Source organism: Sinohyriopsis cumingii, unplaced genomic scaffold (assembly GCF_028554795.1).
Source record: "Sinohyriopsis cumingii isolate HCF-2022 unplaced genomic scaffold, ASM2855479v2 utg000913l, whole genome shotgun sequence".
Lineage (NCBI taxonomy): Eukaryota > Metazoa > Mollusca > Bivalvia > Unionida > Unionidae > Sinohyriopsis > Sinohyriopsis cumingii.
In genome coordinates, this window is record NW_028315943.1 from 3,429,473 (window position 1) to 3,446,550 (window position 17,078).

Below are 17,078 nucleotides of genomic sequence, written 5' to 3' on the forward strand. Positions count from 1 at the left end.
TAAACCATGGGTGTGGGTTATGAGGAATTAAAGCAATTGTATGTGTTAGGGGAATTAAAGAATAGGTGTGTGTTAGGGAGAATTAAAGGATGGATGTGGGTTATGAGGAATCAAAGCAATCATATGTGTTAGGGGAATTAAAGCATGGGTGTGGGTTATGAGGAATCAGAGCAATCATATGTGTTAGGGCAATTAAAGCAATCATATGGGTTAAGGGAAATAAAGCATGGGTGTGAGTTATGAGGAATTAAAGCTATTTTATGGGTTTGGCGAACTAAAGCATGGATTTGGGTTATGAGTCTAATCATCACAATGTAGGGTGGCACAATTTATTTATTAACATGCTTAACTTTCGTTGTGACATCACAGCATGCAACATTTAATCCAGATTGTACTGGATCACACCTTTAGGTTGATCTCGTCCAAACATGTAGTTTAACATTGATTTTGCCATATGCACTTCTCAGGGAGTGTAAATAATGACCTTCCAAAGGAATATGATGTATAAGGATCCGAATAAGATGAATAATTGCCATTTAAAGGCATGTAGAATCAAATTCTAAAAAAATGACATCCATTACTGAAATAATCGGTGTTGAATGCATGCATGGCTTTTATGCTAAGAGGAATGAAAGCATGATTTTTGGTTAGGGTGAATTAAAGCATGGATATGGATTAGGATCAATTAAATCATGGGTATGGGTTAATGGAAATTAAATCATGGGTATGGTTGAATGGAAATTAAATCATGGGTATGGATTAGGGGGAATTAAGGCATATGTATGGGTTAGGGGGAATTAAATTATGGGTATGGGTAAATGGAAATTAAAGCATATTTGTGGATTAGGAGCACTTAAATCATAGGTATGTGTTAATGGAAATTAAAGTATAGGTATGGATTAGGAGCATTAAATCATGGATATGGGTTAATGGAAATTAAAACATGGGTATGGATTAGGAGCATTAAATCATGGGTATGGGTTAATGGAAATTAAAGCATGGGTATGGATTAGGAGCATTAAATCATGGGTATGGGTTAATGGAAATTAAAGTATGGGTATGGATTAGGGGGAATTAAAGCATGGGTATGGGTTAATGGAAATTAAAGCATGGGTGTGGATTAGGGGGAATTAAGGCATGGGAATGAGTTAATGGATAATAAAGACTGGGTATGGGTTGATGGAAATTAAAGCATGGTATTGGTTAATGGATATTAAAGCATGGTTATGGGTTATGGGGAAATAAAATCATGGGTGTGTGTTAAGGAGATTAAAGTATGGGTATGGGTTAAGAGAAATTAAAGCATGGGTATTGGTTGGGAGAATTAAAGCATGGGTATTGGTTGGGGGCAGGGATAAAATAAGGGTATGGGTTAAGGGGAATAAATCATGGTGATAAGCTCTTTTGTGAATAGCAAATATTCCTGCCATAGCTGGCTGCTTTAGTATGGACATGAATTGCTAACATTGCACACAATCCATCAACTTTTCCTCTGTCATCTCCAGTTTCACTCTTTACTGTCGATCCTTTCAAATTTTGCTGGTAATATCTATATCTAAATATAACTTCTCAGAGCAGATAACATATTGTCATTTTTTTCATATAGACTTCAGGGCCACATCAAGTCTGAGACTGAGAAACGTGACTCAGAGATTGACCAGTTGACGAGGACAGTGGAACACCAGAAGAAGGAGATAGAGCTGCTTAATGAAGAAATCGCTGCACTGAAAGAATCCAACAACAGAGCCCCAACCACCACCATGAAGAACCTAGTGGAACGGCTCAAAAATCAACTGGCTCTCAAGGAAAAACAACATCAGGTCAGTTATACACAGGCTATGTAAGATTTATGATAGTATTTATGAATAAAATTTTAGGTTACACAAATTTGCAGGAGTACATTATGTTCTTGTATTTACCAAAAGAACATAATTTACAGCAAATTTAATCAAAATAATTATAATTTAGATATGCAGTATGTATATTTTGCTAATTAGTAAATCAGTAAAGTTTCTGCTGCAGACATGTTGAATTTTGCACATTTGCCAAAACTTGTTGGTACAAAAATGTTATGATTTACAATATTAAGTCAATATTGGTATATGATAATTACCATTTAATGAGTTTTCTTAAATTTCATGTGAAAAGAACAGATATTTACAAAGGTTTTGGTCACATAACTGCGAAATCTTCGTATAACCACATATAAGTAAAGTAGAACTGCAAACATTATAGACCCTGATCTGCCATTGATAATGTGCTAGCAGATCAGATTCTGTTTTCTTTGTTCTACAGATTACTCATAACAAATTGCATAGACCAAGATCTGTAAGCATTATACAACAGCAGATATGAGTATGTGCAGTTTGTAATTGGAATCAGTTTATAAATGAGTATGTAGGGAATTCGTTGATGATGCTTTCATACTGAGACAATACAATCAACAAGCATTGGTCTTCATCTCCAAACATTCCAACCTCTTCAGACATGGTCAAGTGGCCCCGAGTGGCTGAGTGGTCTAAAGCGCTCTCCGTTACGGATCACTGCCATCTCACCTCTGTCTGCGTGGGCTCGAGTCTAGGATTTAGCCAATGTGGGTATGTGAGAAAGCTTGCCAGTAGCTTCTCGTGGGTCGGTGGTTCTTCCTGGGGTTTTCCCGGGTTCTTCCTCCACCCATAATACTGGCCGCCGCGCATAGCCTATCGTGTGCTGACAAATGGCATTAAATCCCACAACATCAGACAAGGCCAAGATCATTTGAATACTTTGGTTAAATATTTGGCTCTCTTGTATGGTCACAAGTTCTAAACCTTGTATGGAATAGCTGTCATACTTGGACTGAAGAATCAGTTTTATCTTTCAACTCCATGCACTCTCCAACCAGCCTTCTGCCCTTCTTTGCCCTTATGCTGACCTTGGACAAGGTCAAGGTCATTTTGAAAAGTATGGTTAAGTTGTTTTTGTTAAAGTTGTTTTGCTAGTTATAGGTTTCAGACCATGAGAGATAGCTGTCATCGTACTTGTGTTATAGAATATCCATATGCCCAAACCCTTCGTGCAACCCTCCAGCAAAGGTAAGGTAATTTGAAAACCTTGGTAAGTTTTTCAGATAAAGTTTTTCAGTATGCTCATAGATTCCAAACCATAGCTATCGTTCTTGAACTACAGAGTTAGACAGCTTTGCCCGTTTATATTCATGCATCCTCTTGCTTCTTCTGATCTGATTTAAGGACAGGGTCATATCAAGCTGAGGAGCAGGTGAGACATATAGTTCCTTGGAACTTCTTATTTACAAAAGCACAAATGTTCATATCCACGAAATAGGTAAACTCACACCAATATGAGAAGATTTGAGTCAAGACTGTTGTCATTTTGTTCTTTTTATTGTTGTTGTTGTTGTTATCATTATTATTATTATTATTATTATTATCCAAATTTTAGGCACTTACCAAGGCCTTGACAGAGCTAAGGGCAGACATGGTGCAGAATGCTCAAGAACAGGTCAAGATTGCAGGCGAGGACTCAGACCAGCAAATCAACATCCAGAAACTAATTGACAAACACACAAAGGAGATGGTGGTAAATATCATTGAGATAGTCACCATAACTAAAGAATTGCTTCGATTAATTTGATCCTATGTGTTGGCATGCCTGCAGAGCCTAGGGAGCATGGGCAAGGAATTGTTTAGCTGTGGCAACATAAACATTAAGATTTTGGGAGAATACATCATAGCAAAATTCCACGAAAATAAATTGTGTTCTTTAACCTTATACAGCTCTTCCCTGTTATAACATGCTTTACTATAAAGCAATTCTGGGTATAACGTGGTAAAACTATGGACCTTGTATCTATTTGTCCTGTTGTATTTTTTAACTTTGATAAGAATGTTTTTCAGATTGAGTGTTTACATGTTTCCAGTGATCACATTGTTTTGCATGTATAGTCTGACCCCGCTATAACGCACCCTGCAATGACGCAAATTCAGATATAATTTGTGGTTGTGGCATGGCTCCCAGAATTTTGTATATTCATTCACACATGAAGAAAACAAAAAATTTGGGTCCAAGTACGTGAAGTAGTGTATAATAAATTTATTATCATTTTGGGGAAGAGATCACATATGACTTTGAATATAATACCATCGTGGCATGGTTCGTGAAATTTTAAATACATGTATGTGTATTTTTCTCATACCGGCAATAATTTCTTTTATGTACAAGAAAAAATTTGTGAAAAGTTTATTATCATTTTGGGGAAGAGTTCACGTATGAATTCGTATACAAGTATACAATACGATCGTGGTGTGGTTCCTGAAATTTTAAATACATGTACGTATATTTTTCTCATACCAAGAAAAAATAGTTTTTTTTTTTTTAAGTATGAGAAATATCATGTAAAATGTTTATTATCACTTTGAGGTAGAGTTAGCATATGAAATTTAATATGCAATCATGGCGTACCTTCTGAAATTTAACAATTGCGCCAGGTTCATGAAGTGTTATGCCAAAATAAACATTATCAGAAATGTTACTTATTACTGATCCATGAGTAAAGCCAGTAAGTCATCTTTTTGTGATTGTCTTCAATTAATTCTGTATACAATCATTGCTCAAACAATAGCCAACACGTGTTTCTTCTTTAACTGCATACACAACCAAGCAGCAGACAATGCAGTGGTTGATAAAAGATTCTCACAATTTAATAAGCATCTAAAAACGAAAGCTGCCAACATGTTTGGTGGGCTTGGCGATGTCATTAGATGCAATCAGTTGACCAGTAAATAATGTCTACTTTATTAGCTGGAAATTGAAAGGGTATGAAATTGTACATGCGTTCAGCTTACAATTTTTTATAAAAGTGACTCTTGACCATTGCAGGCCTATTTCACTTAGTTCTTTGGTTTTACATGGGTATAGTGTTTGTTTATGAACTCATTATTAATTTCCTATTTTTCACAAAAATATTTTACCATAATGGAAAAGCAAGTTCACAAATGCAAGTCGTTCTCTGCACTTTGGCCAATGATTAGTAAAGTAGTTGTCACACGTTTCTTTTGATATTCACAAAATCTGAAGTAAAAGTTATATACATGCAGAAAGCATGTGTTGATTGTTAATTATTCTTGCTGTAGTCATTCAAATGAAAAGGCATACAAGTGTTAATTATTGGAAATTTGCAATGGATAAATGTACATGGAAAATCATATGAGAAAATTTTAGCAGTATGAAATTTGTACAGACACTGTTTATAGACCCTGGAACGTAATGAACCATACACATGCTTCATCTTTCTTTACCTAATTTTGCTGTTAATTTTTCCCATTGAATTCAGACACATAATGATATTGACAAAATTATTGAATAGTTTAAATATTTATGCAGTTTTTGCAATGGAATTACATGTATTATGGATTAATTGCAAGCCTCAACAGTACAATATCAGACAGCAAGTAAACAGTGTTAATACTCTGTTCATGCTATATATTAGACGTTGAATTCAGACACAATGATCTGGGACAAAATTATTGAATATTGTAAATCTGTGTGCAGTTTTTGAATGGAATTACATGCATTATGGATGAACTGCATGCCACTTCGACACAATAGTAAATGGTGTTAATACTCTATTCATCATATACATTAGACATGAATACACGTATATGTGCCAATGAGTTGTTCTCTGAAAAAAGTAAAATACTGTAAAACCCCACATTAACGCAACCCCGATATTAACGTGATCCAATTTTTTGGACCCCAGTTATTGCGTTATGGCAGGGTTTCACTGTATTTTGGTACACTTAATGCCAAAGATATGAATGAATCTAGATCATAATACAATCGTCCATAGTCATCAGAGATCATAAAAGCAAAATTACAGTGATTAATCAGTCAGTAAAATACTTGGCTCAGTATAATCTAATATGGCCCAGTCAAAGTAATCCAGTCAAAAGTCAGAATCCCAAGCTGTTAATGTTGATCATGATTCATGTCAGTAGGCGTTGTTTTTAAAATGTCAAGCAAGTTAACAATTTTAAAATATTCCTAATTTCCATTGTTAGTATTTTAAAATTTTAATAAACATATTCATCAAAGTAATGACCAGCAATTATCATAGATCTTTCTGTGAACTGAAGGGGTAGGTGGGCGGGGTGGAGTGTCAGGAATCAAAACAGTAACTGGACATTCAAATACTAGTTGAAAAACACAAAGTATATGACAGTACATAATACAGTGAAAGGGAAGAGTGGAGGATAAATGTTAAAACAAAGCATATGACAGTACATAATATAATGAAAGGGAAGAGTGGAGGATTAATGTTAAAACAAAGCATATGACAGTGCATAATACAATGAAAGGGAAGACTGGAGGATTAATGTTAAAACAAAGCATATGACAGTGCATAATACAATGAAAGGGAAGAGTGGAGGATTAATGTTAAAACAAAGCATATGACAGTACATAATACAATGAAAGGGAAGAGTGGAGGATTAATGTTAAAACAAAGCATATGACAGTACATAATATAATGAAAGGGAAGAGTGGAGGATTAATGTTAAAACAAAGCATATGACAGTACATAATATAATGAAAGGGAAGAGTGGAGGATTAATGTTAAAACAAAGCATATGACAGTACATAATATAATGAAAGGGAAGAGTGGAGGATTAATGTTAAAACAAAGCATATGACAGTACATAATACAATGAAAGGGAAGAGTGGAGGATTAATGTTAAAACAAAGCATATGACAGTACATAATACAATGAAAGGGAAGAGTGGAGGATTAATGTTAAAACAAAGCATATGACAGTACATAATACAATGAAAGGGAAGAGTGGAGGATTAATGTTAAAACAAAGCATATGACAGTACATAATATAATGAAAGGGAAGACTGGAGGATTAATGTTAAAACAAAGCATATGACAGTACATAATACAATGAAAGGGAAGAGTGGAGGATTAATGTTAAAACAAAGCATATGACAGTACATAATACAATGAAAGGGAAGAGTGGAGGATTAATGTTAAAACAAAGCATATGACAGTACATAATACAATGAAAGGGAAGACTGGAGGATTAATGTTAAAACAAAGCATATGACAGTACATAATATAATGAAAGGGAAGACTGGAGGATTAATGTTAAAACAAAGCATATGACAGTACATAATATAATGAAAGGGAAGACTGGAGGATTAATGTTAAAACAAAGCATATGACAGTGCATAATACAATGAAAGGGAAGAGTGGAGGATTAATGTTAAAACAAAGCATATGACAGTACATAATATAATGAAAGGGAAGAGTGGAGGATTAATGTTAAAACAAAGCATATGACAGTACATAATACAATGAAAGGGAAGAGTGGAGGATTAATGTTAAAACAAAGCATATGACAGTACATAATACAATGAAAGGGAAGAGTGGAGGATTAATGTTAAAACAAAGCATATGACAGTACATAATATAATGAAAGGGAAGACTGGAGGATTAATGTTAAAACAAAGCATATGACAGTACATAATACAATGAAAGGGAAGAGTGGAGGATTAATGTTAAAACAAAGCATATGACAGTACATAATACAATGAAAGGGAAGAGTGGAGGATTAATGTTAAAACAAAGCATATGACAGTACATAATACAATGAAAGGGAAGACTGGAGGATTAATGTTAAAACAAAGCATATGACAGTACATAATATAATGAAAGGGAAGACTGGAGGATTAATGTTAAAACAAAGCATATGACAGTACATAATATAATGAAAGGGAAGACTGGAGGATTAATGTTAAAACAAAGCATATGACAGTGCATAATACAATGAAAGGGAAGAGTGGAGGATTAATGTTAAAACAAAGCATATGACAGTACATAATACAATGAAAGGGAAGAGTGGAGGATTAATGTTAAAACAAAGCATATGACAGTGCATAATACAATGAAAGGGAAGAGTGGAGGATTAATGTTAAAACAAAGCATATGACAGTACATAATACAATGAAAGGGAAGAGTGGAGGATTAATGTTAAAACAAAGCATATGACAGTACATAATATAATGAAAGGGAAGACTGGAGGATTAATGTTAAAACAAAGCATATGACAGTGCATAATACAATGAAAGGGAAGACTGGAGGATTAATGTTAAAACAAAGCATATGACAGTACATAATATAATGAAAGGGAAGACTGGAGGATTAATGTTAAAACAAAGCATATGACAGTGCATAATACAATGAAAGGGAAGACTGGAGGATTAATGTTAAAACAAAGCATATGACAGTGCATAATACAATGAAAGGGAAGAGTGGAGGATTAATGTTAAAACAAAGCATATGACAGTGCATAATACAATGAAAGGGAAGAGTGGAGGATTAATGTTAAAACAAAGCATATGACAGTACATAATACAATGAAAGGGAAGACTGGAGGATTAATGTTAAAACAAAGCATATGACAGTACATAATACAATGAAAGGGAAGACTGGAGGATTAATGTTAAAACAAAGCATATGACAGTACATAATATAATGAAAGGGAAGAGTGGAGGATTAATGTTAAAACAAAGCATATGACAGTGCATAATACAATGAAAGGGAAGACTGGAGGATTAATGTTAAAACAAAGCATATGACAGTGCATAATACAATGAAAGGGAAGAGTGGAGGATTAATGTTAAAACAAAGCATATGACAGTACATAATACAATGAAAGGGAAGAGTGGAGGATTAATGTTAAAACAAAGCATATGACAGTACATAATATAATGAAAGGGAAGAGTGGAGGATTAATGTTAAAACAAAGCATATGACAGTGCATAATACAATGAAAGGGAAGAGTGGAGGATTAATGTTAAAACAAAGCATATGACAGTACATAATACAATGAAAGGGAAGAGTGGAGGATTAATGTTAAAACAAAGCATATGACAGTACATAATATAATGAAAGGGAAGAGTGGAGGATTAATGTTAAAACAAAGCATATGACAGTACATAATACAATGAAAGGGAAGACTGGAGGATTAATGTTAAAACAAAGCATATGACAGTACATAATACAATGAAAGGGAAGACTGGAGGATTAATGTTAAAACAAAGCATATGACAGTACATAATACAATGAAAGGGAAGAGTGGAGGATTAATGTTAAAACAAAGCATATGACAGTACATAATACAATGAAAGGGAAGAGTGGAGGATTAATGTTAAAACAAAGCATATGACAGTACATAATATAATGAAAGGGAAGACTGGAGGATTAATGTTAAAACAAAGCATATGACAGTACATAATATAATGAAAGGGAAGAGTGGAGGATTAATGTTAAAACAAAGCATATGACAGTACATAATATAATGAAAGGGAAGAGTGGAGGATTAATGTTAAATTATGTCTACAATACTTATGACTGTCAACATTGTAGATTTATATCAAATTAGTTTGCAGCTTCTAGGAAGAAAATTTGTAGTAAATATAAAATTCTAATGAATTCTCTGAGAGAGCAATAAATTGTAGGGAAAAATTTAGCACATTATTTGTTTAAAGAAGACTTGATATGTTTTGCTTTGCTACTTGTTTAAAGATGACATGATATGTTTTGCTTTGTTACTTGTTTAAAGAAGACTTGATATGCATTGCTTTGTTACTTGTTTAAACAAGACTTGATATGTATTGCTTTGCCAGGAACAATTGGAAGATCTACAGACCCAGGCAGAGCGGCAAAAGAAAGAAATGAAGAAGAGACGAGAACAAGAGAGTACTCTTCACACAGAAATTGATGACCTGAAAGAAGAAATGGGTAAAACTGTTTGTTGATGCATAATCATTTTTTTGCCGTAGACTTTGACTGATAGATTTCTGTATTACTTTCAAAATGTAGGATATAATTATCCAATCAGTATTACCCCATTAAAATATAAATATTATATTGTATTTTATGATGACTCTTACACAGTGTTATTCCAGATCCTAAACCTGCATATTGAAGAAATGAAATTTTAAGTTCAGTGCAGTACATTTTACAGTAAATTCACATGAAAGAGTACCGATTTTTGTGTGCATTTCATGGTTTCTACAAATCTAAAATTTAAAGACATTATGAACAATAATTATTGTATGCAGACAATAGGAATTCTTTCTCGGTCCTCAGATTGTTATACTGTTGAAATTGTCAGTTTTGCAGCACCACAACAAAAGTAATGTTCACAAAAATGAATTAGTTAACAAAAGCAGAAAGAGGACAATTGAGTGTGCATGACAGATGGAATAAACAGATTTGGATAGCAAATTTGTGTTACAGGACATTTGGAATTAACAGACCTTGATACAAAATTGTGTCACAGGATATTTGAAGTTAACAGATCTTGATAGCCAGTTTGTGTCACAGGACATCCAGAATTAACAGATCTTGGTAACAGATTTGTGTCACAGGTCATTTGGAATTAACAGATTGTGACAGCAAACTTTTTGTTGCAGGACAGATGGATATAACAGATCATGATCTACAATTCTGCTTCTGGACATATGGAATTAAAAGATCATGATAGTACATTTGTGTTGCTGGACAGATTGAATGAACAGATAGCAAATTTGTGTTGCAGGACAAAAGAAATGAACAGATCTTGATATTAAATTTTTGTCACTGACGTTTTGTGAAAGTAGCTAATGACAATTTTAAATGGCCGCTGCTAATTTTGAGGAATGCTCTGTGTTGCAGGTCGTAAAGATAGGGTCATGCACAAACTGAAGGAGGATAAGCAGAGCCTGCAGCAAGAGGTAGATGAGTTGGAAAAGAAAGTAGAAAGGATGAACACCATGAAACAACAGGTAAGTTACATTGTCATTTTGAATATGAGTAGACTAACTATATCCATTACCCGATTTAGCCTGCCTATGTAGCCTTGTCTGCAGATTCATATAATATCTCATTAAAACTATATTATTTTGCTCATTTTGATGTGTTCATGTGCATGTCTTTCTCAAAATCAGTTTTTTATTTTATCATCTCTAAAAACAAATAAATAAGTATAAAATATAACTTTCAGTGAGAGCATTCTACAATCAACAAAACAGACTTAGAAATGTTTTTTAATGTATACGTGTACACATGTGTTCCTATTACAGAACATGTCTGGTTCTTCTAAGTGTTCACGTCTTTGACTTTTTAATACTTTATCAATGCCAGTTACTCCACATGTTAGCTCGTCTTCATAATTTTTGTTGCTGCTTTGGTGATTGAAAGTATGAAACTTGGTTGACTTTTATCATCAAATATATCATGTTTAAAGTATGAAACGTGGTTGACTTATATCATCAAGTATATCATGTATAAAGTATGAAACTTGGTTGACTTATATCATCAAGTATATCATGTATATAGTATGAAACTTGGATGACTTTTATCATCAAGTATATCATGTATAAAGTATGAAACTTGGTTGACTTATATCATCAAGTATATCATGTATAAAGTATGAAACTTGGATGACTTTTATCATCAAGTATATCATGTGTAAAGTATGAAACTTGGATGACTTTTATCATCAAGTATATCATGTATAAAGTATGAAACTTGGTTGACTTATATCATCAAGTATATCATGTATAAAGTATGAAACTTGGATGACTTTTATCATCAAGTATATCATGTATAAAGTATGAAACTTGGATGACTTTTATCATCAAATATATCATGTATAAAATATTAAACTTGGATGACTTTTATCATCAAGTATATCATGTATAAAATATTAAATTTGGTTGACTTATATCATCAAGAATATCATGTATAAAGTTATTATATCATCTGGATCAGAATTACTTTTCACTGACACAAAAAAATTCCACCTCATGCAGAGAATTACAGCTTTTCTTTTATCTGCTACTAAGTGACTGACAGCTTTTTTTAATCTGCTACTAAGTAAATGACAGCTTTTTTTAATCTGCTACTAAGTGAATGACAGCACTGATATTCTCAGTTACATGGAGAATTATTTTACCTATTACAGAAAAATGGAGAGGAAGCACGCAATCAGGAGCTGGAGGAAATGAGGCGAAAAGTTCGCCTTCTTGAGGATGAGTTAAAGCGTAAGCGTCAGCAGGCAGAGAAGCCATACGAACAGAAACAATTGGTACCAGAACCAAGAGAGACTCTAAAGGAAATGCCAGGAAAGGTAATCAGAAATACTTTTTAATCAAAAGTTAGAAATTTGTTTTTATTTTGAATTGTGTCAAAGTTGGATATAAAAAAGATATAGTATAATTATAATTTTTTATTCTTTTTTCTACAGAAGTCTGTATTGCATACTTACATAGATACATAGATACACACATACATAGATATATGCATGCATGCACACACACACACACACACACATACATACATACTAGAGTTGTGCATTGCCTGCTTGGTCACAATATGATACATATCACAATACTTGGGTGGTGATATACTACATGCAACAATATCTGTCATGCAAGTAGCAGGCAATACAGTCTATATTACGACACAGGAGTGTAATATACTTATCACAATACAGACTCCCACAATGTCGATTCGTCCTTGTCTAACTATCTTTGCATATACTGTTACTCGCTGTACCTGAAATAAAAATTTATAGTCTGACAATACAAGCCCGTTTGTTTGTACCCCACTACCACTTTAAATAATGGAAACCTTTAATGTGATAAAAAGTGCAAGGAACTTAGTCAATTCATTCATTGATTTATAATTTCTAACCTGACTGTGAGTAGAGTGGCCCTAACACCATCATCGTATGTGCGTTTCATGTTTAACAGAAGTTTTTAGTGTAATAGACAGACATGCTTGGATCCATTTCCAGTTTCTGGACAAGTCCATTTTCAGCAAAGGGGTGTATCACGTCTACAGATGTACATACATAAGTCGTCTGCTTCCGATATTTACATTGTCGAAAGAAGCAAAGGAAAATTATGACAACTACAAATTTGCTTTTCATGTGGATTTAACAAGTGGTTTAATTTCTATGTTTATATATGCAAAGGGATATAATTCCAAACTCTCAACATTATGTAATTTATGGAATTATCCAGCAGTTGCCAAACGGGATGAACTATGTCATTATGTTGTCTGATGGAAATAAACTAGCCTATAGTGTACACAATATGGCACCATGTTATTATGGAAAGTCTGTTAAGCATGAAATGGTGCAGGGGATGCCAGCATTAGTGCCATTCTGGTCACAGTCAGGTTAGAAATTATAAATCAATGATTCAATTGACTTAGTTCTGTGCACTTTTTATCACATTAAACGTACTCATTTTTGAAATCGTTAGGGAGGTACAAACAAATGGGGATGTAGAGTCAGACTATAGATGGGAGCCTTCAGAACTGTCAAGGAATTTGCCTTTAAGTTTATGTATACAGTGTTGGTATCAGTGAAGCATTATGAGATCACAAGTGTTTTTGTATTAACTTTCAGCCTACAAATTATCTTTCATGAAAACAAGATGACTGATAACAATGAAACTCATTTATCATTTTACATATCCATATCAAAATAAAGCATGATTTTTATGTTCTGTCACATAATCTGGTAATTTTTTAGATGGGGAACCAGATTGATAACAAATGACTTGCAGCTTGCAGATGAACAATTAGATACAAAAGCCCAATTATTTACATTTTTATTGAAGAGACTTAAAAGCTCTTTCATTTTATTTCTTATCTCAACTTTAATTGATATTTCATCATACCTCACCTACAGATGCTATTTAATATTGATGTATTGTCATACTCACAATGCAGTATAGATTAGGATATTCCAACAATATTAGAGATATGGATGCAGCATGCATTAGGATATTGCAACAATAGTACAGATTTGGATACAGTATTAGGATATTGCAGCAGTAGTACAGATATGTATTACAATATTCCAGCAGTAGTACAAATATGGATGAAATATGAATTAGGATATTCCAGCAATAGTACAGAATATGGATGCAATATGTATTGTGATATTCCAACAATAGTACTGATATGGGTGCAGTATTTATTAAGATATTTCAGCAGTAGTACAGATATGGATGCAATATATTGTCACAGAAAATATCACAATGCCAATAGGGGGCCCTGAGTGGCCGAGTGGTCTAAAGCGCTCTCCGTTACAGATCACTGCCATCTCACCTCTGTCTGCATGGGTTCGAGTCTCATATTCAGCCAATGTGGGTATGTGAGAAAGCTTGCCAGTAGCTTCTTGTGGGTTGGTGGTTCTTTCCAGGGGTTTTCCGGGTTCTTCCTCCACCATTAATACTGGCCACCATGTATAGCCTATCGTGTGCTGAAAAATGGCGTTAAACCCTACAACAACAACAACAACAACAATAATAATGCCAATATATAGAGATGAATCATTACACTGATAATTCTAACACAAATGCAGGCACATTCACATTCAATCCAGCCGCATTGAAGACTATGTATGGTGTCTGTATATTAATATGGACCAGCATACCCTGTGCATTATTTTGTTATAAAGGGTTGAAAGTCAGTATTCACATCAATGCCAAATTTGAAAAGTGTAGCTTTTTACAAATATTTGTTCAATTCTTTGTGGAGACATTATTTCCCACTATCTCTTGATGGATTTGTTAAAAAAAAAATGTAAATTTGAATCAGTATGAGTGTAGGTATAAATATGTATTGTAGTTTGTTCATGAAATATACCTTCACATTAAATGACACATAACATGGGAACCATAGTAGAACTTAGTTTCAGAAATTGATTTTCTTCATACAAGACTTTTGCATTTTGAATATTGCATTTTGGGCAGTAGCTTGCTAAAGTTTCAATTGCATGAAAAAGATAAATATTTCATTATAAATGATAAAGGGATTAGACTAAAGGTCCTAAATAGTCATATGGGGCTTTAAAATTAAATTCATTATTGTCAATTTCAGACAGGGGAAGAACTGCTAAAGTGGGAGGAGAGTAAGAAATGGCAAAAGACTGTCGAAAAGATGAGGAGCAAAATCAAGGAGAAAGATGCAGAGATTGAGAAACTTCAGAAGTCCAACCAAATGATGAAAGACATGTTGGATAGGTAAGAGATAGCTTTATTTGGGATCTGTTTGTCAAACTGTCTTTATGTCAGTCTTTTAGATCTGTTTTTGTCAAATTGTCTTTATATCAATCTTCTAGATCTGTTTGTCAAATTTTCTTTATATCAGTCTTTTAGATCTGTTTTTGTCAAATTGTTTTTATGACAGTCTGTTAGATCTGCTTGTCAGATTGTCTTTATGACAGTCTTTTGGATCTGTTTGTCAAATTGTCTTTATGTCAATCTTTTAGATCTGTTTTTGTCAAATAGTTTTTATGACAGTCTTTTAGATCTGCTTGTCAGATTGTCTTTATGACAGTCTCTTGGATCTGTTTGTCATATTGTCAGATTGGCTATGATGATCTTTTTTGATCTGTTTGTCAAATTGATAATTTGTCTTTATGATGATTTCAGTGCCTGTGGTATAAACTATTGCAGGAAACTGGAAAAGATCAAAATTGAGATCAAAGAAATGAATGACTGTCAGTAGTCCAGATTAAATCATGTTTGAAATCTATGTCCACACATGCAGTATATGTCAGCCATCTGTAAATCTTCCTATATTTTATCTCTATTCTTGGAAGTGATGCAACTGATAGAAAATTGTAAAATTTATGAGGAATAAGATGAAAGAAAACTTTCAATATTCCAATTGGTTGTTGAAAATTATCCAGATTCAAAAGCTTGCAGTATAATATGAGTTTGTCAGTTTAAATCTCTAGCCAGGTGTTTATGCTGTAAGAGAAAACTGTAGAAAAGATAGCTAATATGATAATGAAGATGGAGTGGAAGGATTTCAGATGTTTAAAGACATACTATATAGATATGTCCATCTGTTTCTTACTTTTTATGCATCATCTTGTCTGTATTTACAGATGTTATAGAAACTATGCACTCAGTCTAGTATATCTGCTGGTGTGTTTGTCTGCCTTTTTGTTTATTTGTATTCCGAAAAGTGGAAGCAAAGAATGAAGATACGAAAAATATTATGAAAGAAAAGGATACTGATAATTTTTAAAAATTTGTCACCAACTTAAATGATGAAAGATTTGTCACATAAATCCATATGTACAGTAAAATCTGGCTCATTTTGTCTGCCTATACACCTATCTGGACTGTATTATTGTTAATGTAGAGAATTAATATTTTCTCATCTAGCACAGATCTCTGTGCCTGATCATTTCTGTCTCAGTCTTTGGTCATGTTTGTCTGTTCCCACTAGGCCTAAAAAAATTTTCAAAATCCATTCCACCTTCGTAAAATTTTACTCAGCCTAAACTCATACCTAATGAAATCCTGAGTCAAGTTTTATCAAGGAGACTTTATCCCATTTGGCTCCCAGGAAATGAATCTGCTTGGCCACTTTGAATTTAGAAGTTTAGAATATGTACATTTTACATGAAACTGTCAGCTTGAAGACTTCCCCTTTTCCTTGTTATGAGTCATGAATGATTTGGTTCCCTGAATTTATGGTCTTGTTTTCAAAACATGTAGAATAAACCATATCATATAGAAGCATACTGGGCAACCTCAGTCTGGTACCCCTGGGCTCTGGATATATGATTTGTCAAACCCTCAGATTCATTGGAACTTTTGATGGGAGAGATTAAGATGGAAGAAAGTATGCATGAAGTTATTCAGTAATTCAGGAAAACTTTTTGTTAAAAAAATGTGCCAAATTAGTTTGACAGATATCCAGAAAATTGAATGACACTAAAATATTATGATTTACTGTTCTATATAGCACACATTTTTAGCACCAGAGAAATCTTGTGATTTTGTAGTCTCAGATTGAGATCATGAGAAAAAATCCCATCCAGATTTTCCATCTTAAATATTTTACGGCACTAACTCCACAGTTGCTAAAATATAAGTAGCCTCAGTTAAATCACCAGTTTTGGAACCAAGATACCAAATTTCACATATTCAAAGGTATTCGTTGCAATGTATATGGTATTTCAAAATCTCACATTGAGGAGGAAATTTGAAATGTTC

General features: G+C 33.6%; 1 protein-coding gene across 2 annotated transcripts in view; it reads left to right on the plus strand.

The window, feature by feature from the left end:
- Positions 1–17,078, plus strand: part of LOC149773054 (centrosomal protein of 290 kDa-like) — a 175,172-nt gene that overhangs the window by 105,262 nt on the left and 52,832 nt on the right. For both annotated transcript variants that reach the window (XM_089946845.1, XM_089946846.1), the window contains exons 41-46: positions 1,607–1,820; positions 3,442–3,579; positions 9,687–9,801; positions 10,720–10,829; positions 12,011–12,175; positions 14,944–15,086. In XM_089946845.1, the coding sequence (XP_089802971.1) occupies positions 1,607–1,820; positions 3,442–3,579; positions 9,687–9,801; positions 10,720–10,829; positions 12,011–12,175; positions 14,944–15,086 (885 nt within the window). The remainder of the gene's footprint in view (positions 1–1,606; positions 1,821–3,441; positions 3,580–9,686; positions 9,802–10,719; positions 10,830–12,010; positions 12,176–14,943; positions 15,087–17,078) is intronic.